Below are 23,949 nucleotides of genomic sequence, written 5' to 3'. Positions count from 1 at the left end.
TTGTCCTTAAATATTACTGTTTGGTTTTAGTTGGCAGCCTCTTCCCCCTTCAGCATGTAAGAATAGGGAAAAAGTGCATTTTATAAGGCAAAAATTATGGTACTCATCAAACTCATTACTCACACCACCATGCACACAGTCACTGATCCAGTTTCTTGATTGTCAAATTTCTTTTCATTTACTCTCATGTAATATGTGGAAAATTAAAGAAAATAAACTTAATCTCCTGTATATTCTTAAATTTCATATTTAAAATGCTCAAATGTCTTGTGAAATACTTTAGATTATTTTTTAAAGTAGATAGTTGGTTGACATATACAGTACTTAACTGTACTACACACCCAATCTCATTTCTATATAAAATTACTTGTGATACAATACTGTACTGTACTTTAAAATACTCTGAAGAGATGCCTTACTTTGTTCAAGTACATTGACTGTTAATAAATCCATCATAAGAAAACACTGGTATGCTTTACAGGTATAGACCCATAAATTTGAGACTGAGCGTGTTTGGAGGATTTTCTGGTTTCCTTGGTCCAAGGTCATCTGTGTTACTCTGGACCTACCAGGAGACTACAGTACTAAAGTTTTGCTTCCAGACACACAAACTCAGTTGAACATTTGTTTTACTTCTTAATTACAAAATAAAAAGATACCTTAAATACAATCTGTTTAGAAATTGAGAGTTCTCTAACAGCAAGTTACTGTAAATGGGTTTGTTGATGTTCCTGAAGCTTTACTGCAACACTTGTAAGACATAGTATTCATGAATGATTATTGTCTGATTGTCAAATAAAAAAAAATATAATAAAAAGGCTATTTATTCAGTCTGCCAATTAATACTTATGAACTCTATATTTGATAAATTTCTCGTGACTCAGCCCTGCATTCACTTGGCCATTATGCTAGCCTCTTCGCGGGCTCTCGGCTAGGGAACAGGGCAATAATGCAATACAGTAGTGTATTTTCCACACCGTGTGAAGCGAACGATAGCCAGAGGTGGATCGCTTCATAGCACGGTTTGTTTATGGTAAAAAAGATGGTGGCGGGTACAAGAGCCTAGATGTGTTTGCTCCATAACTCACTTTTTTTTTCTCAAAATGATTATGTGGGTGTTTGCACACAACCGAAAATACCACAATATTATTGGTGGTGCAGCGATATAATGATAAATAATAATAATAACAAATAACCAGTCAATGGGCAAAAGAAACACCAACAGCTATTTAATAAAATATATTCTGCTACAACAACAATCTACTGTCCTAGTTCTTAGATTGAAGCAATGTGATGATTTAGTATTTTTTACTGACAATCTGTGGGAGAATCAAACACCAGCAGCTATTTAACAAATTATATTCATCTTCTGTTATCTTGTTTGTTTATGTGACCATTCATTGCACTCTCTAGCCAAGCCATGCTACATAGTATACAGTATTGTTCAAGTGAATGCAGAGCAGGTGAAGCTGTTGGGATGTAAACAAACTCATTTAACTCCTTGTGTATGGGACTCTCTCTCTGCAGAATAAAATTATCTGGTGTTAGCCAAATAAAATTCTTTAAGTGGCATCCCTGTAGTGAAAAGGTTATTGGAGATAGTTTTTTAATCCTGCGCTGAAAAAATATTAAAAGTGGAGTCCCCAAAGTGAAGGAAATTCAACTTCTAAGTAGACTATATATATTTATTTATTTATTTATTTATTCTTATTTACAGTTTATATGCAACACTGTTTTCTTTTTCTTTTTTATTTAGGAAGTAACACAAATGTTGAACTCAGTTTGAGTGAGTTTGTTGATGCAAAACTTCACTTGGCAAAGAAAGAAAAGTTAACCTAACCCAATGAAGAAATTTGTAAGTTTTTGAGAATCTCAGGTTTTCTGGGATCCAGTTTTGAGGTTCTGTACCTGCACTGTTATATTGGCCTGTTCCTTTTACTTTATACTTGTGTTCTTAATTGTAAAAGTAGAAAAGCTGTTAAAAGTTATTAGAAAAAAACAATTTATATGTGATTTATATTACAGATTAGCTACAAGTGTTGATGAACTACGTGAAGATCCAGAACTTATAACACGGATTGCCACAGCTCTACTCAAAGCTGAATTGTATGAGCAGGGTGGAGAATTATATGAAAAAGTTGGCCAGACCCAAAAGGCCCTGGACAGTTATCGTAAAGGTCATTGTTTTTCTCGAGCGGTGGAATTAGCAAGATATGCTTTCCCTACAGGTGAGCTTATTGGTCAAATTTTTATAGTGAAATTTATCAACTATGATCATCTATGAGAATTATCTATACTGTACAGGTATCTTTCCAGTTGCATAAATATCCATCATTTGAATAAAAAAAATATGAAATGAGTTTTATCATATATACAGTACTGTAGAAGAAAATTTTGTGTTACTGAAAAGTTTTCTAGAAGGTTCCAGGGTTAAAAAATAATCTTAAAATTTTAAAATCTTGCCTATCTCCTATAGTATTTCAAAGAACACAAAAGGACATTGTTTGGTCAAGAGATGCATGAGCTTAAATGTGGAGGAGTGTAGAGCTACACCCAACCCCTATTGCTCATATACCATCCAACCTATATTTGAGGCTATTCAGCATATTCGAGTTAATGATGATGTTTGGTAACTTGTTCCACTCAACCACTACTCTATTTCTAAACCAATGTTTACCTATCTCGTACATAAACCTAAATTTGTCTAATTTAAAACTATTTGCTACAAGTTCACTCCTGGTTGGATAGTTTGAGTACCTTTGTTATGTCACCTTTGTTTAGCCCTGACTTCCATTTGTACACCTCGATCATATCGCCCCTCACTCTACGTCACTCGAGGGAGAGCAAATTAAAATGCTTTCACCTGTCTCTGTACTCAAGGTTCCTAATGCCTGGGATTAGTCTTGCCGTTCTCCTCTGAGTTTTTTCAAGGGATTCTATATCCATTCTGTAGTACGGTGACCAGAACTGAACCGCTTAATCCAAGTGAGGTCTCACAAGCACAAGATATAATATTAGGATGACATCTCTCGTCTTGTAACTAACACTTTTTTGTATGAACCATAAACCCAAGTAGTGATATCTCCATTAGCCAGAACAATTGGTGCAGAACACTTCTGGGGCTATTTGCAATAAAACATCTTTCAAATAGCTGTCCATTAAAAGCAAGCTTGTGAACTCTTCACCATATGGATTTGATCGGTGGGAGGGAAACACAGGGTTGAGCTGACTTTCTTTATTTCTCTAATGTTTCAGGCTACACAGAACCCATCTTTGCCATAACTTGTTACCAGATCACCTGGCTCATGCATGTAGGCTTGAAGATAATTTATGATCTCGACAGTACTTACAGTACAAACTCATGCCGTTTTTCCCTGTGTTCTATTTTTATTTATTTTTCATTTGACATTGATTGAACCGACATTAAAGACTATTCATTATATATTCACAGTTGTAGTCAGTTGAAAAAATGGAGTTTTGTAGTCTAATCCATATTCACTTTTCAATTTAGGTTTACAAACTTGTATATAATGGCAGAAGGGGAGGAGAGCTTTGAAAGAAAATAATGCCCTAAAGTTTTCTTTCATTAATTTTTTTTTATATTCTGAACACTGCAGATGTTATCCAAATGGAGGAAGAATGGGGAGACCAACTTGTGGCCAACAAACAGGCAGATGCAGCAATCAGTCACTATGTAGAAGCTGGACGCAATGTGAAGGCCCTGGATGCTGCTATAATTGCTAGACAGTGGAAAAAAGCTATACAGATCATAGAGGTAAAGAGTTATTAATTTTGTAAAGTAATTATATACCCTTGAGATGTTGTTCTTTAAAATAATATGAAGGTGATGATGATGATGTAGAATTTCATTTACATACAGGCATGTCAATAGTAACCAAATTGACTAATGCAATCATGAAGGAATGTACTGATTCAGACGAGTGGAGGAAGAGTATAATTGTGAACACTTACAAGGGGGAACTACTGAAGCTACTAGATCAGGTTATAAAAGTTGTGGGAAGAGTTATTAAGAAATTGATAAAGGGGAGTGGACATGAATTAAAGGCAGTTTAAATTTATGCCAGGTAGAAGGACTAGAGGCAATATTTATGGCCATGGAGTTACTGTACAAGGAAAATATTTGGAGGAAGAGAGGAAATTGTAATGGATATTTGTAAACTTAGAGACGGCAAATGATAGGGTGCCAAAAGGAAGTTATAAATTTGGCAATGGGAAAGCTAGGAGTTGAGGGGTGTCTTGTTCAAGTGGTTATGGCATTACATGAGGACTCAAAAACTTCTTGAGAGAGTAAATAGTTAGGAAAGTGAGGAATTTCAGGTAAAAGTAGTTGTCCATCAGGAGTTTTCTTGAACCCCTTTCTATGCATGCATACACAAAAATTTATCATGGTCTTGGACACAATATGATGGGACTTTAGGACTGGTCTGATGTGGATGTTATTGTATGCTGATGAAGAAGTGCTGATAACTGATAGTATTGAGGAGGCAATGAAGAAATTTAAGAAAATGGAAGGATTTAATAGAGGTAAAGGGCCTGAGAGTGAATGTGGAAAAACAAAAGTGTTGATTAGTAGTGTGAGAGAGGAACCCATGGTGGAAAGTGGAGAGGTGTTGGCAGCAACTCAATAATGTGCAAAGAGTGTTGAAGGTGGGTACACAAGAGGTGCAGTGGAGTAGATGGCAGACTGCTGGATGTTGCTGACTTTTAAGTATTTTGTATGTGCAGGCTAACCATGTGCCCACAGCTAGGCTAGAGAAACTGAACATTGGGGATATGTCCCTGGATTAAATTGATGAGTTCAGTTACTTATGTGACATGATCAGTGCTGGTGGGGGTGGTGAAGCATGCTCAGTTGCAAGAGTCAGAAATGGCTGGAGGAAGTTAAGGGAACTGTTGCCTTTATTGATGACAAGAGAACCTTTCCTCTGATTAAAACCTGATTAAAAGAAAGAATGTATGTGGCTGTTGTGAAAAATGTGATGTTGTGTGACAGTAAAACATGAGCAGTTGAAAAGGATGACTTAAGTACAGTTGAGTGAGCTGAAATGAGAATGGTGAGATGGATGTGCAATATAATACTGAAAGACAGAAAGCCCTGTTCAGAGTCAAGAGGATGACTGGGTATTGAAATAATTGGTGAAGTCCTGCATAGAGGCAAGCTTAGATGGTTTGAGTGTGTGGAGAGAATGCATGAGACCAATTGTGTCAAGAGGTGCATGAGCCTAAATGTGGAGGGGAGGAGAGTCAAGGGTAGGCCAAGAATGACATGGGGAGAGGTTGTAAAAAATGACATTAGAGTTAGGAACCTAACAAGAGAGACTGCAAGAGACCATGCAGCATGGAGAGCTGCCATGAAGTAACCATGGCTAACCCACCCAAGCATGGAAAATGGCTGTAAAACAATGATGATGATGAAGGCATGATGAAGGCCTTTGTAATGAGAGTCCTTGGGAAAATGTAATTTGATTTATGAAAAATCGATTTATTAGAGTATCTTGATTAATTGTTTGTTGGGCAGTGGCACACTTACAGGTAGGTATTTTATTCACCTGAGAGACGCCCCTGCCTTACAAAGGGTAAGAGGTTTTTAAAGAACTGAACCCTTTCATAAATTGGGGAACACATGTACAGTCAGCAAAAAGATCCAGCAACCCCACCCTGAGTCTCTTACTGGCAAAATTCTCCCTTTGGATTGTTTAATATTTATCCTGACAGTAATACAGTCGAAAATAGATCCACCAATCACAATCACCTTTAGTTACAGCCTTACTTTACCAAGTATTGCCAGTAAGAGACTCTGGGTGGGGTCGCTGGATCTTTGGCTGACTGTACATCACAGACTGCTGCTTATGACCAACACAGCATCTCATGGATTTGGATGTAGTGCTGGATAATAGTTGCAAATGCTAGCCAGCAACTTTAGATTTTTTTTTTCAGTAGAATATAAATGTAGATTTTTTTTTTTCAGTAGAATATAAATGTATTCTTACTTTGCAAAAAGCTCCTAGGAATAAAAAGAAATATGTTTTTCATAACATTAATTTTACAGTTTTTACTGTGGATGAAATGAAATCCACCCTGGATGTAAACATATGATTGAGATGGAAAAAATGGAAAGAATAATACAATTTGACCTTCTCTTATCTGGACACTGGGACCAGGGCTGTGCCAGATGATCAATTTGTTGTTAAATACAGTAGATGGTTGATAATTAATTAATGCTACATTAGCCTAAGCTACACTTAGTCCAATGCACCATAAGTTATAGATCTTTTTGCATATAAATTTAACACATCATTGTGCAAAAATTTAGGAAATAAACAAGTAATGTAACAATAATATTTAATAAATGCATGATAAATGAAAAATAAATGGAAGAGTATGATAATGAACGAAAAATATGTAGAATTCATGCATCCCAGGCCATGCACAGTCATAATTAGGCACTGGTTATTATAACAATCATGATCTGATCTCCTCAAACAATTTAGTGTCATATTAATAGTTATGCCTCTCAAAAGAAAAGTTTTCATCCAGACATATTTATCGATAAATTTTATACAGTATTGTACAATAGAAAGGTGTATCCATAATCTCCATCTTATGGCTGCTCATCAACTGACCACCCACCACCATCAACCGGCATCAGCTAGCCAGCACATTCATCTTCATCCATTATTACCTCTCAATGATATTAAAACAACAAACAATTTTTACTATAAGAATGTATAAAGGAATTACAGTATATAAATTTTGATAATAAAAGATTTATTGAGAATCTTGTGCCAAATTCTCACCTCTTCATAACTGACCCAATAAATCTACACTATCCTTAAGAGACATCACTCATCTCTGCCTCTTTTCACTAGGCTCACTACTACTAATTCCTTTTCTTTTAGATGACATTGTCTCAAAATGAGATACAATGAAATGTATAGTCACAGGAGTGGCACTGTATAACCATGAATACTGTACAGTAGACAGAGAAAAATGGCTCCTGTATTTTTTCTCCCCATACCAATGCAATTCTCCGGGAGATATAATTCTGTTAATTTTTAATTTCAGATGACTAGTGCAGTTATTAACCTAAAATTCATACTTAATGATCAAAAGTGTGAAGGGCAAATATGCATATGAAAAAGCCTTGCTGCAGTTGAAAAATAATCTTACTAACATATATCAGAAGCTTGCATATATAAAAGGTATATCATTTTGCAGGTCATAGATGATGATGAAGCTTTACAACCACACTTGATGAAGTTGGCCCAGCATTTTACTTCATTGAATGACCTAATACGAGCAGAGAAGTTCTATATTAAGGGTGGGATGTACAATGAAGCAATTACAATGTATAACCAGGCTGGTAAGTACTGGGTACCAATTGTCTTATTATTTAACCCATTTATGGTGATTTATGTATATATACATTCCAGCAAGTCATGTCAGCCATGGTTTTGTAAGTATTTATACCCATAGGCATTTAAAATTTGTGCCAGGTCAAACTCAAAAGATAACCATCACGAAATATTAGAAATGACATAAAGTGGTAATAAGCACTTCTTGGATGATGGCCTCAGGGTAACTCCTGCCACTTCCCCACAGTTTTTTTTTTTAATTATGCAACCAGAAATGGGTTAAATATTTGTAGACTGATTGGCATTGGTTGCCCATTGAAGTAAAGGGCTAACCTTTACTCCATTAATGTGTGCTTTCTTGATCATGTTCACAATGCAGCACCATTTGGTGGCCATATATTTGTTCTTAAACTCTGGCCTTGTCCTTTCATTGAATGTAATTTCCTATTTCCAACTTTTATATTGGTTCACTTATGTTCACTCTGGGGTGTTGCAGCCAAGTAGATACAGCTCTTGCCTCCTGTCCATAAGGTCACTGATTTATGCTCAGTGTGCCCCCAGTTCACCCAGGTTTAAGAACATAAGAATGGAGGAAATTGCAGCCGGCCTATCGGCCCATACTGGGCAGTTCTGTTTACACCCAACCCCTATTGCTCATATATTCGTCCAACCTATGTTTGAAGCTATCCAGCATATTCGAGTTAATGATGATGTTTGATAACTTGTTTAAATATATACAGTTGAGGAAGTGAAGGCGGTCGAGTTCAATAACAGCCTTACTACCTCCTTGTGTACACCCACCTCTCATTTTACGCGGGGGTTATGTTCTTGAAAACCACCACTTAATTCAAAAACTCGTAAATTAAACTTAATTTTCCCGTAAGAATACAGGTACATGTAAATGGTACAGGTTAGGGGAACCATCATATACCACACAGGGTAACTCACAATAAATATCTGTATTTTCTTAGCATTGTCTCGAATAGTACAAACAGTGCTCTCTCTTAAACCAAGCACGCTGCCAACCTCCGACACGCTCTCCTCTCTGAAGGCGGGTGATCACATTTAATTTCACGTCCATTGTGATTGTTTTTCGTGCCTTTTTAGCTTTAGGCGCCCCAGAGGAGGCAGGTGGACATTTTCCAGACATGCTCAATGGGAAAACAGCATTTAACATTAAAAAGGTACTTGATAAACACACAATGTAAATGAGAGCACAGAGAAAAAGTAGTGCTGGTGTGAACTGAGAAAGTGATACGACAGAAGCTTGCTGGACGTGGTCACAGTTGTTGTACAGAATACTTCATTATCTTCATCATTAGTAGTAGTAATCTTTATAACTACACTATTATAATACAGTAATTATTATTATTAATAATAATATTAAAATCATTGATGTTAATATGACTGCGACTTTATAGTAATATTACAAGCACCTCACCAGGCATTGCACGTGACTCCATTGCATGGCAAATTTAAACTGTCTTGAGCATTTTATAAAAAATAGGTGCGCGTAAATTATTCCAAAAACGCTTAAATCAAATGCGCATAAATTGCAAGTTACCCGTACTTAAATAACAATATGTTCAAAATGAGCTGTATCTGCACTGCCCCTGATGAGCCATCAGGCCTATGGGATCCACATTTATAACAAGCTGTCATGTCCAAGTCCCATTCAATTGTATTTTTCAGTATTACATTCTACTGATACAGTATATCTCTTACATACATACATACATAATTCTTCACTTGGTCCTTCCACCTTTCTTGTATTCTTTTCAGTCATTTAATTTTGACACCTTGTTTTATTAACTCTTTTACCAACATTTACTTCTCCTACATTTACTATCATATTACTTTCTTTTAGTTCATCAGTTGCTCCTTAGATACTTACAGATGTTTCCTTAAATTCCTCCATCCTTATTAAGAACATAAGAATGAAGGAAACTGCAGCGGGCCTATTGGCCCATACTGGGCAGTCCCGTTTACACCTAACCCCTATTGCTCATATAAGCATCCAACCTATTCTGCCCAGTCTTTGCTGTCCACAACTGCTTTTCAAAATAACAATAAAAAATTTTTACACACTGTTAAAGACCCACAGATCAATAGCAATGAGCATATAGTAATGATGGATACACATTTCCTTCCAACACACCCGGCCTTATTTAATGACTTGCTTTTTACCTATAATGTATAAAAAACTGTGAATATTTGCTTACAGGTACCATATACCACTTTATTGACATTTGTAACCTTTACACCTCTTCTTTGTTTTTCCCATCACTTATATCATGCACATACTTTTTCCCTTTAACTTTTTTACCTTGAATTTTATTTATTTCTTTTCTTACCTTCCTTACTCTGCTGATACAAGTATATTTTCTCGATTTAACGAACTTATTCGAGCCACCCCTGTTTGTTAAATCGAAATTTCCACTAAATTGAACTTTCCGCCGCTCAATCTGTGTCCTACCGCTACCGCGTGTGTTGTTCACTGCTACCACCTGTCGGTCAACTAAGTATACACTGGAGCACCTTACCTTCTGTGTTTATTCAAGACGTCTTCAGAAGCAACTGAATTTACAGGGATGGAATGTCAGGTCACTCTTTTTTGGGTGGGGCATTAGTGGGTCTCATGACCTGGAGATGTCTTGAATAAAAACAAAGGCTAAAATATTTTGGGGGGAGACCTGACCTGACCTGATGTAATGTAAGGTGGAGGTAGGGTGGGAGATTAGTGGTCTCATATTTTTGGCCTTCTAATGGAATGCCAGGTCACCCTTTCTTGGGTGGGGGATTATTGGGTCTCATGACCCAAAGATGTCTTGAATAAAGAGAGAGCTAAAGTATTTTCAGGGAGATTGTGATAAGTAAAAATGAGCAAAGTTTTATCCCTTCAACATTACGTTACATAACATTTTAAATATGGAGTGAGAAAGCAGTCACACGGATGACTGGAGATGGTGGGAGGCGAACCTTTTTGGGGGGAGAGAGGGGTAGGTCATGCGGTCACTTTTCTCCCCTCCTTCCTCACTTGAGCATGGCTAATTGTGATGGGGAGATGAATTAGATACCATAATGATTCTTAATAAATTATCTACAAGACGTTTTCAATATGATACCCATAAATGATAAGTCGAATAATAAGGTAAAAGTAAGTATTTTACTGTATATGAAGAGTACTGGTATTAATAAGCTCAAATTATTGCAGTAACATATCTTTACTAATTAATAAATAACAAATAAACAATATTTTGTCCAGTAAGAATGACAGAGGCAGACAACCTTTTCAGGGGTGTTTGGTCAGTTTACACCAATCTCTATGTGCAGAACTAAATAAAGAATTTATTTAAAATACTCTGTAACATTTGATACCATAATATCCTGACCACTGGGCTAGTTATACAGACTGTTCCTTGTGAAAAAGCCATAATTTTGAGCATCATATTACTTTACTTATTTTGCACTCAAATGTACTAAGCTAAAGGACTAAAATTGTTATCTCTTTTGCAAACTGTGATATATTTATGCTTAAATTATTCACTATCTTGCATGGATTCCAGCAATGGAAGTTATATTCTTCTAAGTCAAGCCTGTGACATTTTATAAGAGAAAAACTTTAAGACTAAAATCACCTTCATCCCATTAATCGTTAACACTAACCGCCATCTGCCTCCCCTGCTGGCTGGGAGGAGGGGGGATGGGGAGGTGGAGTGTTGACAGTCAGAATGGGTTGCGTAGTTATCAGATGATGGGTCAGGAGGGACGTAGGATAAATTATACGGAATTCAAGTTTTCCGCTTATGAAATGTCACTGACTTGACATAGCAGAATATAACTTGCATAACTGGAGCTCTTGCAAAATGGTGATTAATTTGAGTATTAACTTCCCATAGTTTGCACTTGACATAAACATTTTAGTAATTAACTTAGTACATTTGAGCACAGGTTGTGATAATTTATGCTTTGTGGTTACAGTTTCGAAGCTTCGTGACATCACTTGTGTATAATGTGTCTCCATATGCCCTGGTTTATTCAACGATCAGTTTTTAAGTGCAAAAGTAGCCAATTCTAGCCATCATGTATCAATTATTATTTAAAAAGATATTATAAAGTCAAATGTTACAAGACATTAGTTTAGTAGTGGTGTTAATGTGTGTGCTGTGTAAGTGTCATGGTATGTCACCTCACTCTTCCCACCCACTCACCAACCATGTGAGGATGCGGCTAAACATGGTGCAGTCTTTCAAAACGAGGGGAACCTTTGTCCCCAGGCCTGGAGCAGAAAGGTTTGGAGCGATTTTCTCACCATTTTCTCAGATTTTCCAGCAATTGCTTTATATCATTATTTATCGGTTTTATACATTTAGTACATTCACTGTAGGCTGAAGAAGGTTTCACTGTATCATGTGTTTAAGGTGTCTCCGTAGGTGTGAGCGTAGTAATGGAATTAATCTCTTGTTTTTTACTTTTATCCTCTTCACCACTGATCGGCTCGTTAGCCGCTTGGGCGATCGGTCACGTCTCTTTCTTTTCTTTTTCTTTTATCCTCTTCACCAAATGATAGATCGGCTCGTTAGCCGCTTGGGCAATCGGTCACATCTCTATTACTCACTGTTGGCAAGTACTGGGCATGCACCGGCTCCTGAATGTACCTGAACCTGCTCCAGTGTTGGTCAAGTCTGGTCTTGAAAAGCTCACACTCGGTGCCGTCACAACACTTTCTGGTAGATTGTTTCAAGAGTTCACAACTCTCACTCCGGAAAAGTTTGCCCTCACAGTTTTCTGGACCTGCGGCTTCTTCAATCTTGAGCTGTGACCCCTTGTGGGGTGAGCGTCTGCCAGCTCCAAGTAAGGACACTCGACTGAGTAGTGCCCCTTGAGATGCTTATACACCTCAATTAGGTCGCCCCTTGCCCGTTTGTAGTATAAGCTAGGCAAGTTCAGGCGCTCTAATCTCTCAGGGTAGTTGAGGTGCCGAAGTGCAGGCACCAGTCTGGTGGCCTTCCTTTGAACATTTTCAACCAACTGATAGTCCCTAGCATATCTTGGGGACCAGATGAGGTGACAGAATTCCAGATGGGGAAGCACTTCACTCTTGAAGATCGTTACAAGGGATGGACTGTCTAGATATCTGAACGACCTTCTTATAAGATCCAATAATTTATTTGCCTGGTTCACCTTCTACTCTCAATGGCCCGAGAACTTCAGCTCATTGTCAACATACACACCGAGGTCCTTCTCACATTCAGTCTCAAATAGTGCAGTTTCTTCATCCCATTGGGACATATGATACGCCTCCTTACCGTTGGTATGCCCCAGGTGCATCCTCTTACACTTCGTGACATTGAATCTCAGCAGCCATTTCTTCGACCATTCTTGGAGCCCACAGAGATCCTTCTGCAGCTCTTCACAGTCCGCTTGGTTCATGATTTCCCGAAATAACTTGCCGTCATCGGCAAACATTTGTATGGAGGAGTGTACAACGTCAGGCATGTCATTTATGAAACAAACAAACAAACAACAGCGGGCCCAATACACTGCCTGTGGTACCCCGCTTGTGACAGGTACGGGTGATGATTTCATGCCATTAATCACCACACACTGCTTGCGGTCATGTAGAAAGTCTTCTATCCACGCAAGGACATTTCCCCAAATCCCGTACCCTTCCAGTTTGATTTTCAGCCTTTCGTGGGGTACACTGTCGAAAGCCTTGGCAAAGTCTAGGTATATATTGTAGATATTATTACCCCGTTCCAGAATATGGGTCCAAATATCCAATACTTTGAGCAATTGTGTTAGACAGGAGCACCCCGGCATAAAACCATGTTGGCAATACTTTACAAGGTTGTTTTGTAGTAAATGTTCCATCACGGCATCTCTGATAATACTCTCAAGTACTTTACATATTATGCTGGTCAGGCTTACCAGTCTATAGTTGTTCGTGGAGTGACGATCGACCTTCTTGAAGATAGGACTCACTTAAGCCACTTTCCATTCACTGGGGACCTTTTGTTCATCCAGGCATTTACAAAACAAGATCTTCAGGGGTTCGGCAAGCTCGTTGGACAACTCTCTTAACATTCTAGGATGCACATCAGGGCCGGGACTCTTATGGACCTTTAGCTTTTACAGTTTATTTCTAATACCCTCTTCTGTGAACACAATGTGGGTCAGTGCTGTGTCGAACCGTCTGCCGTCAAACGCAGGAAGATTAATCGCATCCTCTCTTGTGAACACCAAGGAAAAGAAGCTGTTCAATGCCTCAGCTCTATCCTGGTCAGAATCTGCATAACTACCATCTTCAAGCCTCAGATCTGATACTCCTACTCTCGTTTTTAATTTTGATTTTGCATAGCGGTAAAACGCCTTTGGGTTTGACTTGTCCTCGCTTGCAACCAGCCTCTGGAATTCCTTTTCAGCCCTTCTACACTCTATCTTTGCTTGGTTTCTGGCTCTTGCATACATCCTCCAGTCCTGCTCATCGTTTGACCCAACCCACATCTTGAATTTCTGGGTTTTCTTCTTAACTTTATCAACCGCCCCATGGTTCATGTGTAGGGATCCCCTCGTATTCCTAGAGGCACTGGGTTTTGCCTTGGGTATATATATTTATCGATCAAATGGGTCACATTACTAGTTATGATATTCAGCGTAGTGTCTGTGTTCTTGTGCCTTAATGAGTCAGGCCAGTGGATACCCCTCATCTCTTCCCTCATCCCATTGTAATTTCCCTGGTAATATTTGCACCTTGGCTTGGCCTTATCTTGAGCTAGGTAACAGTTAAATCTGATTGACAACACTATATGGTGACTGGTGCCAACTGGGGCAAGGTGTTCCAGTTTGGCCACCATACCCTCCTCATTTGTTATGATGAGGTCTAGTGGCTTGGGTGTTTGCTCCCCTCTGTAATGTGTTGGGTCTCTAATATGTTGGAACAGAAAATTATCTCTCAGCGTTTCTACAAAAAGAGTAATACGGTTATTCAAGTCATTTGGTGTGAACTCGTTTCTCCAGTCGATGTCACCATAGTTAAAGTCCCCCATGATCAGGAGGTGGCTAGGGTTGAGCACTGCTGCGTTGTCTATTAAGGCTCTTAAGTTCCTTTGACTTAGTGGGCCACAGTTTGGGGATCTCTAGATACACCCGACAATAAGTAAGTCCCTCCCTTTAGTTTAATCTTACAACACATGGACTCTTCAAAAACATCCTCTCCCTGTACCTTCGCCGGGCTTGCTCTAAGGTCTTGCCTAGCATAGATAACCACACTTCTCTTGCAAGTTTCTTGAGAAAGGTTCGTCAATGTGTCATATCCATCAATACTGAACTCACATTCCTCAGGGTCGATTCTCCTGTTCTTATACAACAGTTCTACAACTCCTACAATATCTGGTTGGTGTACCTTCATTAGTGTTTCAAACTCCTCTCTCTTATCAAGGAATGTGTCAGTATTAGTGTACATGACATTCAAGCCAGAATTTGTTCTCGGTAACGTCTCTGCTCTTAGTTACTAGTTCACTTAATCTAGCGAAAAATGCCTTCCGCTAAATCGAGTGTTCGTTATATCAGATTCTTTAAATCGAGAGCATAACTGTACCTGCTTTTATTGCAATTTTACCAAAGAAATTTTCCAATTAAATTTTTAAGTTACATCACATACAAACAGCACTAATCACCATTACCTTGGCTCTTCAGTAGTCCAGGTTGCAGGTAGTAAGTACAGTATGTGTATTAAGAATAGAGATAGTCAACAGTATATCAGGATATAAGGTTTACCTTTCTGTAAGACCAGTATTGTAGTTAATTGCAACTAAGTCAAGTGAAAATTTTGAATTACAGACTGATATTGGTTCATATACTGTATCTGAAAATTATTTATCGGCCTGACTATGTCCATCGTTGTACACTAACCATTGCATGCATACACATCATTAAATGAGTAGACCATTGGTTCCACTTTCCACAAGCATAACAAGCCCTTGGTAAACTAGCATCCTGCCAAAATGGGTAAACTACTCGGTGTTGAGTTCTAAGAATTTGAATCAACACCTGCTCAGCTACCCTGAAAAAACTTTTCCAATAAAATGAATTGCAACAGATGTACCAACCCTAATTATACCTACTTGAATCTGTCCAAAAATTGCATATTACAGTACTGGATGTTTCACAGCATTAATATCACATAGCTCACATAGTATATTTTTCAGTGAAATTTATCTCTAATCAGGTAGTAGTGTATCTGGTTTTGACAAAATTTATTGCCACTGTCCATAATATCCAGTCATCAGTTTAATACTATATCACTAATTGGGTCATATGTTCATTCCTTAGGTGAATGGGAACGTGCCCATCAACTTGCAAGTAAATACATGGGTGCTGACAAGGTAACTGTTATGTATGTAAAACAAGCACAGGTGTTAGAAAGCCAAGGCAAATTTAAAGAAGCTGAAAAACTGTACATCTCTGTCCATGAACCAGACCTTGCCATTACTATGTATAAGAAGCAGCGCCAGTTTGATCAGGTCAGTGACTGTTGCTTTAGCCATTATTCTCTTTGAGTCTTTCTGACAATATAATTTTGTCTTATAGCAAAATTAATTTAATTTTTTAGGTTTGATGTTACCACTGATACCTCATGGAAAATTTGTATTATAAATGGAAATTTTATGTTTAAGAGATAAGAGACAGACAAGCTCCAAAGTGTAAGCCAATATCCATCTGATTGGCAGATTTATATTGTTGAAATGAGGATGATAAAACCAGAAATGTAGAAATAATGACAACTTATACACCTCCAGATGATGCGGTTAGTGAAGGAGTATCATACAGATTTGGTACAGTCTACGCACCTTCACTTAGCTGGCCAACTGGAACAAGAGAGTAACTATCATGACGCAGAGAAGCACTATATAGCTGCCGACGATTGGAAGGCCGCAGTGAACATGTATCGTGGTGTGGATATGTGGGAAGATGCATATAGAGTAAGTATATTCTATCTTTGCCTATACCGCTATTCATTACCCCATAAATACCAGAATGTAAAGAGAAGTACTGTATTTTACGGCATATTAGATGCACGGCTCTTTAAGACGCACCACCCCATTTTAGCAGGGAGTATTTAGGAAAAAACTTTTTATGTCTTTTCCTCCTGTATCCGTAGTTTTCTTAAAACAATATATGCACCGCCAGTAAATATGAGGAATAAATAAAAATAATACCAATAAATAAATTACAACAAAAAATATTCTATTGCCAAATCAGTAAATAAAAGCCAAATGAAAGTTTAACACAGTTGCCATTTGCATATATTGTACAGTGAACCCTCACTTTACGTGTCACCCCCATCTGCCGCCCCCGTTGCAGCAATGGAGGGGGGTGGGAGCGGAAAGTCCACATGCACCAAGCCGAGGTCCTTACAGGCGGTGAGTGATAGGTACAGGTGCTTGACAGACTTGACAAAGTGCACGTCCTGGAGAGTAGATCGGTTGGGGAGGCTGATGCGACAAGGCGCAGAACCCAGGGTGGCCAGCGGGATGTTTGCCAGGTCACATAAGCCAGCCTGACACTGTAACAGCAGAGGCCGGAGACCCAGTGATGACATTAGGGTGGGACTGGCCACATACACCTGGGCGCCGGTGTCTGCTATGGCCATAACTGGGCGGGACACATCAACGCGTAGTAGCTGCTGGTGAGACAGGTGGGCATCAGCCACCGCCACCACCGCACCAGTAACTGCAGCTGTGGCTATCTGGCACATGAATGACAATGGCATTATGAATACTTATCAAATAAGCACAATATTCATTAAATTCACCACACCCAATCACATACCTCTACTGCACTACATTTCACTGTCACTTATTATTTTACCAAGCTAGGCCAGAGTGGCCATTTTTAAATCATGCCTGGGACCGATACATTCACTGCTTACTGAGGCAGTGGCATTACTGGCATTTGTTATCTGGTACCGCATGGTCCACCGGACCTAGGTGGGTTGCCACTTAGCCTTAAGACTTGGTTCCACATAAGAGAGTGGCATGACAAAAGTGGCATTAAAATTTGTAGTAATTCGACCAGAAACTTTTAGAGAAACTGAAAAAAAGCTATACTGGCATGTCTGATCACGAGGCAAAAGTTTCATTTACATAAAATCAAAACGCCACTTGTGTGCATGATCCTGAGAGTGTTAAATGGGGAAAGACTTGCAAAAAATAGCATTGGAGGTTGTTATATTTTGATCAAATGAAATGTTCATATTCTCTGATATGTCATAATAAACAGGTAGCCAAACAAGAGGGAGGAGCCAATGCTGGAAAACAAGTGGCATTCTTGTGGGCAAGGACTCTTCGAGGTGATGCTGCTGTGAAACTGCTCAATAAATTTGGACTACTTGAACAGTGTATTGACTATGCTTGTGAAAGCATGCAGGTTAGTATTTGGATACCTTTGTTTCTACATTATTTTACATATGTATATAAATACAGTTTACCAACTGCAGTTTTGAGTATTCACTTATTATGTTAAGTATCTGTTGGTTTCCACTGCCACCATAGGAGATTTATAGTCCAGCACAAAGAGATGTTTTCTGGATCAGGTTAGTTACTTCATCATGTATATGTTACTCAAATGACAATTTGTTATGATGTATCACACCCAGGTCCTCTTACTTCTTGAAGCTCTTTAGATCAATTTGTTTATTTTCATCTTTCATATTTTATGCTATATGGCTTTTTACTCTCCTGACAATAGACATAACTTAACATCCTTAGGGTGGATAATACAGGGTGTCCACAAAGTTCTGTTCCGATATAAAAATTTAATTATAGCAAAACCAAAAGAGATAGAATAATGGAGGTGTTGGCCAATATATCCTTCATCACTCCTCTGATACCATCATTCATCAGTGTACAACATATTTCAATGTCAGTAACAGGAGACTGGAAGACACAATCCTTGACATACCCCTCACAAGAAAAAGTCTATGGGCATAATATCAGGAGATGGGTCCAATATGTTCAATCCATCTGTCAAGGAAGTTATGCACTATCAATCTCCAGTGTCATCTGGTCCCAAATCTGATGATCTATTAAGCTTTCTCCTGTGTAGTTGCCATCATCATGCTTTTATCATTAGCAACTGGTTTTAAGATTACAAATTATATATCAAGAAAAAAGTTCTTCAGTTAAGGGGCCACTGACAATTATCAACATTTTCACAAGCATACAAAGTATACAAAGAAATTTTTATGTTTTTTACAATGTACTGTATTGTATCAAAAACCTAGAGATAAGGAAGTAACTATTCACACTCAAATAAAAAAATTAATTTAATACTAGGAAATTGGCAGGAAGATAAAGATTAATTATTTTGCATTTCTAAAAGTGTACGTCGGTGCTAACTCCTTTCCCCAGTGTACAGTTTGTACATTCATGAAAGTGTTAAAGATTGTGAATGGCCCCTAAGGAACAAGATGCAAAAAACCTGCATATTTCTATCTTCTTTGGTTTTGTAGTACTGTACAAAAATTATAAAACTGGATCAGGACTGTGTGGATAACTGTATTTTCTATGTTCTGAAGATGCTAGTTTTCTATGACTTCAAACTTTTTCATTACAGTATAATATAATCATCAATAAAGGTACAAAAATAAACCAGTCTAATAAAACTGAAAAAATTGGAAAAATAATCACAAAGACATTTTACATTCATGTGTGTGCATGTTTGTGATAACTGAGAAGTCCTGCTACCAGATGTATGAAGTAGATGCTGTACAAGCATGCTCTGGTATGTTTTCTGACCTTTCAAGTATGATCTTTTGTCAAAAAAATAAAAAAAATGGTCTTAGGGAAATACTGTACAATGATAGTATCTCCATTAGCCGAAACAATTGGTGTTTGCACTTCCGGGAATGAGAGATTTCCGGGTAACGAGACCAGCTCTCTTAAAGCTGGAAAAAAATCCCCCCATCCACGGAATTTTCCGGGTAACGGAAAAATGTTCTTGGAAGTTCCAGAATGATGCATTATTTCATTTCTCAAAGCCGGAAAAAATCCCTCATTCCCGGAATTTTCTGGAATTTTCAAGGTAATGAAAAAATATTCTCGTAAGATCCAGAAATTGCGCATTATATTATCTCTCGAGCCTTGAAAAATATTCCCCATCTCCGGAATTTTCCAGGTAACGGAAAATGCCTCTGATTTTCAACTTGCAAACCCGGAATAAAAATCCCCCATCCCTGGAATTTTCCTGAATTTCCCAGGTACCCGGAAAATTTTCTCAGAATTTTCCAGAAAATGTGCCCCTCTGAAAATGTCAATTTCAGCTATCGGAGAGTTCCAGGTTTGAGGGATTCCAGCTAATGGAGTTACAGGGGGCCCCCCAAATTCGCAGATTTTTATTTCACGGTCCTCTGTTATTCGCGGATGACACTCTGGATGTACCTCAAGATTGTCTGTGGGTAGTTTTAAAGTTGCCGACATTTTTCGGCTAGGACAGGGAGCCATTCGTTCTAGAGATAGCAATTTCCTTTACCTATACAGGGTATACATATATACAATCAGAAACAAATTTATTAAAAATGTGACAGTCTACCCTCAAGTATGTGCTTTCATAAATAAAGCATGGACTTGAGGGTAGACTGTCACATTTTTAATAAATTTGTTTTTGATTATTTGTGAGAGTATTTACCCATTATTATTTATTTGTATGTGTTTTGTGTGTGTGTGTGTGTGTGTGTCTACACACACACACACATGTACAATACAATATGGACTTAAGGGCAGACTGTCACATTTTTTATAAAAAAAAAATTATTATTTGTTAGAGTATTTTCCCATTATTATTTATTTGTATGTATTTTGTGTGTGTGTGTGTGTGTGTCTACACACATACACATACTGTATATACAATACAGGTAAAAGAAAGAAATAATTGGCCTAAGGGCAAACACATAAAGGGAATACAGTATACATTTCTTTGTACACAAGTAAAAATGCCCCCCCCCAGTCAGCAAATGTTATTTGTGGCTATTTTGAGAACCTAACCCCCACGAATTTGGGGGCCCCCTGTATTACTTATTGTTCATATACACCGAATTGCTTGTGATTATCTTGTACGTAGTGTATAAAAACTTTATACAGTACAATATGCATATTTGCATTGCTAGGAGGAGCACCAGTGTTAGGGAGAGCCTCAAGGCACATTTCGCACAAAACATTCTGACTTCACAGACAGTGGATATTGCAAAATGTCATATATCGTTTGTGAGCAACATTTTCTGTTTTATCCATATCATTATTATACTGTATGCACATTCAGAAGGATTAATCTTACGAACAATGTGTAGCGTAGTTCACGTTGGTGGTTACATTGTGACATAGGTGTACAGTGGTCCCTCGGTTTACGAACGGTTCGATTAAAAAAATTTCGGTTAACGAATTACATCCCATAAGGATCTTCAATTCGGTTAACGAACAAAACTTCGATTAACGAAATCCTTACGAACAACACATTTTGTTGTGAGCATTGGCTGATCAGCTGATGGGCTAGTCTGCCAATTCAGTAATCTGTTCGATGTTTACATTCGTTTCCAGTGGAGTAAATATCAAGAAAGTTGTGCTCTTTAATATTTTTGCATGTTTTATATTAAAATTATTAGTCATTTTAAAATTCAGTTAACATATTGATAATATATGCAGTACAGAGAACTAGTTTTTTTTGCTCCCATCAGCCGCTTGACTATGCCACCAGGCGTCAGTTCGGCTTTGTTGACAGTGGGGTGAACATCAATTTTGTTGGTGTCTTGAATATTTTTGCATTTTTACATTAAAATTATTGGTTGTTCTGAAATTTAGTTAACATATTGAAAATATATACCGTAGTACTCGCCCCACAAAGGGTCACAGCTCAAGATTGAAGAAGCCGCAAGTCCATAATATATATATATATATATATATATATAGTGAGAAACAAACACACACACAGTGGGGTATGCTATAACGAACGGATCCTACTACGAATATTCCTATAACGAACGGTTTTACCTATAAAATTGAGAATGCTATAACGAACGCAACTCCTACATCGAACGCGGATGAATACGGGACTATTTCGCCTGGCGCATGAATATTGTTGTACCGCGACCCACAACAAGAGCGTCAGGCGCCATCTTTGTCTCATTGTGTAGCCAGTGCACCACTGTTATTGTTGAAATTTCGTCTTTTGATGTGGAAATTCGCGTTATTTGTATAACTATTTTGTTATACAAGTATACAATTGTAACAATGAGTCGTCCAAAGCGAGTGAGAAAGCTAATAACCCTTGAAACTAAGAAAGAAATTGTAAAGAAACGTGAGAATGGAAGAAGCATTGCGAAACTTAGTGATGAATATGGGATGGCTAAATCGACTATATGTACGATTTTGAAGAATAAAGAGGAGTTAAAAACTGTGCAAGTGGCTAAGGGAATCTTTAGACTTAGCAAAGCAAAGTGTAATGTGATTGAAGAGATGGAAAATTTACTCTTAGTGTGGATAAAGGAGAAAGAAATGGCAGGTGGTAACATTAGTGAAGCTATAATTTGTGAGAAGGCTAAACAATTGTTTGAGGACCTTAAAGCCAAGACTCCCAGTGGAAGTGATAGTGATGTGCCAGTGTTTAGGGGTACCTGCATGCTGAATAACACTAAGGTAAGATAAAGTACCGTATTTTTTACATTTTCCACAGAATTTTTTCAGTGTTAAGTGGTTGTATTTGGGGGCCTGGAACGGATTAATCCTATAACGAACGAATGCTATAACGTTCTGGAACCAATTACGTTCGTTATAGCATACCCCACTGTACTAGAAAGTGTTGTGACGGCACCGAGTGTGAGCTCTTTCAAGGGAAGACTTGACCAACACTGGAGTGAGTTCAGGTACATTTAGAAGCTGGTGCATGCCCAGTACTTGCCAACAGTGCGTAACAGAGACATGACCGATCGCCCAAGCGGCTAACGAGCCAATCATTTGGTGAAAAGGATAAAAGAAAAGGAAAAGTAATCAGAGACGTGACAGATCGCCCAAGCTGCTAACTAGCCAATCAGTGGTGAAGAGGATAAAAGTAAAAGTAAATGCAGTGTTGATTTAAATAAAATAACCTTGAACTACACCTAGTAAACTTAAAATTGTATTAGTGAAATTACTGCATCAAGCATGGGTCCCCTGAAAGGTGATTTCTCTTCCATCCCCACTTCCTTCTCTTCTCCCTTCTCCTCCACCCCTATTTCTAATTCCCATCATCATCATCAACCAGGAATCTTCCACATACACACCTCAAAGTAAGTGTACTTTACTGCATTTTTTTTTACTTTGTATGTACTTTTCTGTGAGCTGGAACCAATTACCCAATACAGTGACCCCTCCGTTAATGAACTCAATCCGTTCCAGAAGGTCGTTCGTTAACCGAAAAGTTCGTTAACCGAAACCATTGTTTCAATGGGTTTTTGGGTAATTGGTTCCAGCTCACCGAAAATTTCCTAAATTCAACAAAAATGGTAAAAAAGTTCACTTACTTTGAGGTGTGTATGTAGAAGGCTCCTGGATGATGATGATGATGATGGGATTTAGAATGGGGGTGGAGGAGAAGGAAGAAGAGAAGGCATTGGGGTGGAAGAGAAGTCACCCCATGGCGCCATTTCACCCATAAAATTTTAGCTCTCTTGGTGTAATTCAAGATTATTTTCTTTAAATCAACACTGCACTGCATTATATATTGTCAATATGTAAAATATATTTCAAAATGACCAATAATTTGCTTGGAAACACAGAAAAAAGCGTTTAGTTGAAGAGAGTCTCAAGCAAGATGTTACCTCCAGTGAAAACAGAGAGAGACTAACTCCTGTTTGCTGTGTTAAGAGGCTGGATGCCGAGCATTAAACTAGTCACTTTACCTTCAATTATGTTCAATAATTGTTAAAATGGCTAAAAAATTGAATATTAAACTTTTAAAATTATTGAATAGTATAAACTTCTTGATATTTACTAAAATAGTAAGGAATTTAAGCCCTAGAACCGATTAATGTATTGGCGGACTGATACTAAAGCTGGTTGCCCGGTCAGTGCAAGCGAAAACATGTTGAGGTCGGTTCGTAAGAACTTCGTTAACCGAATTGAAGATCCTTATGGAAGGCAGTTCGTTAATCGAAATTACATTAACCGAGGTGTTCGTTAAACGAGGGGTCACTGTACAGGTATCCCATTGAAACAATGGATTCGGTTAACGAACGACTCTGTGGAACGAATTGTATTAGTTAACCGAGGGACCACTGTATTGATCATTTAGGAAATCATCGGATCCAATGTGCACAGATAATCTTTTGATCGTGTGTACAGTATGTAAAAATATAATTAATTTTATCCATGACAGTTCGAATTTGCCTTTGAGTTAGCACGTATTGCCATGAAAAACAAGGTACCTGATATTCACTACAAATGTGCCATGGCTCTGGAAGATGATGGAAAATATGGTGAAGCAGAATCAGAGTTTATCCAAGCTGTCAAACCTAAGGAAGCTGTATTGATGTAAGTGGCCT

General features: G+C 38.0%; 1 protein-coding gene across 1 annotated transcript in view; it reads left to right on the top strand.

Moving 5' to 3' along the window:
* Positions 1–23,949, top strand: part of LOC121860342 (intraflagellar transport protein 172 homolog) — an 89,609-nt gene that overhangs the window by 44,538 nt on the left and 21,122 nt on the right. Inside the window, exons 17-23 of the mRNA XM_042357419.1 lie at positions 2,026–2,228; positions 3,618–3,775; positions 7,240–7,384; positions 15,711–15,901; positions 16,178–16,360; positions 17,661–17,807; positions 23,784–23,938. Coding sequence (XP_042213353.1) covers positions 2,026–2,228; positions 3,618–3,775; positions 7,240–7,384; positions 15,711–15,901; positions 16,178–16,360; positions 17,661–17,807; positions 23,784–23,938 — 1,182 coding nt within the window. The remainder of the gene's footprint in view (positions 1–2,025; positions 2,229–3,617; positions 3,776–7,239; positions 7,385–15,710; positions 15,902–16,177; positions 16,361–17,660; positions 17,808–23,783; positions 23,939–23,949) is intronic.

Source organism: Homarus americanus, unplaced genomic scaffold (genome assembly GCF_018991925.1).
Source record: "Homarus americanus isolate GMGI-L3 unplaced genomic scaffold, GMGI_Hamer_2.0 scaffold48088, whole genome shotgun sequence".
Lineage (NCBI taxonomy): Eukaryota > Metazoa > Arthropoda > Malacostraca > Decapoda > Nephropidae > Homarus > Homarus americanus.
This window is presented reverse-complemented; position numbering and strand designations above follow the sequence as displayed.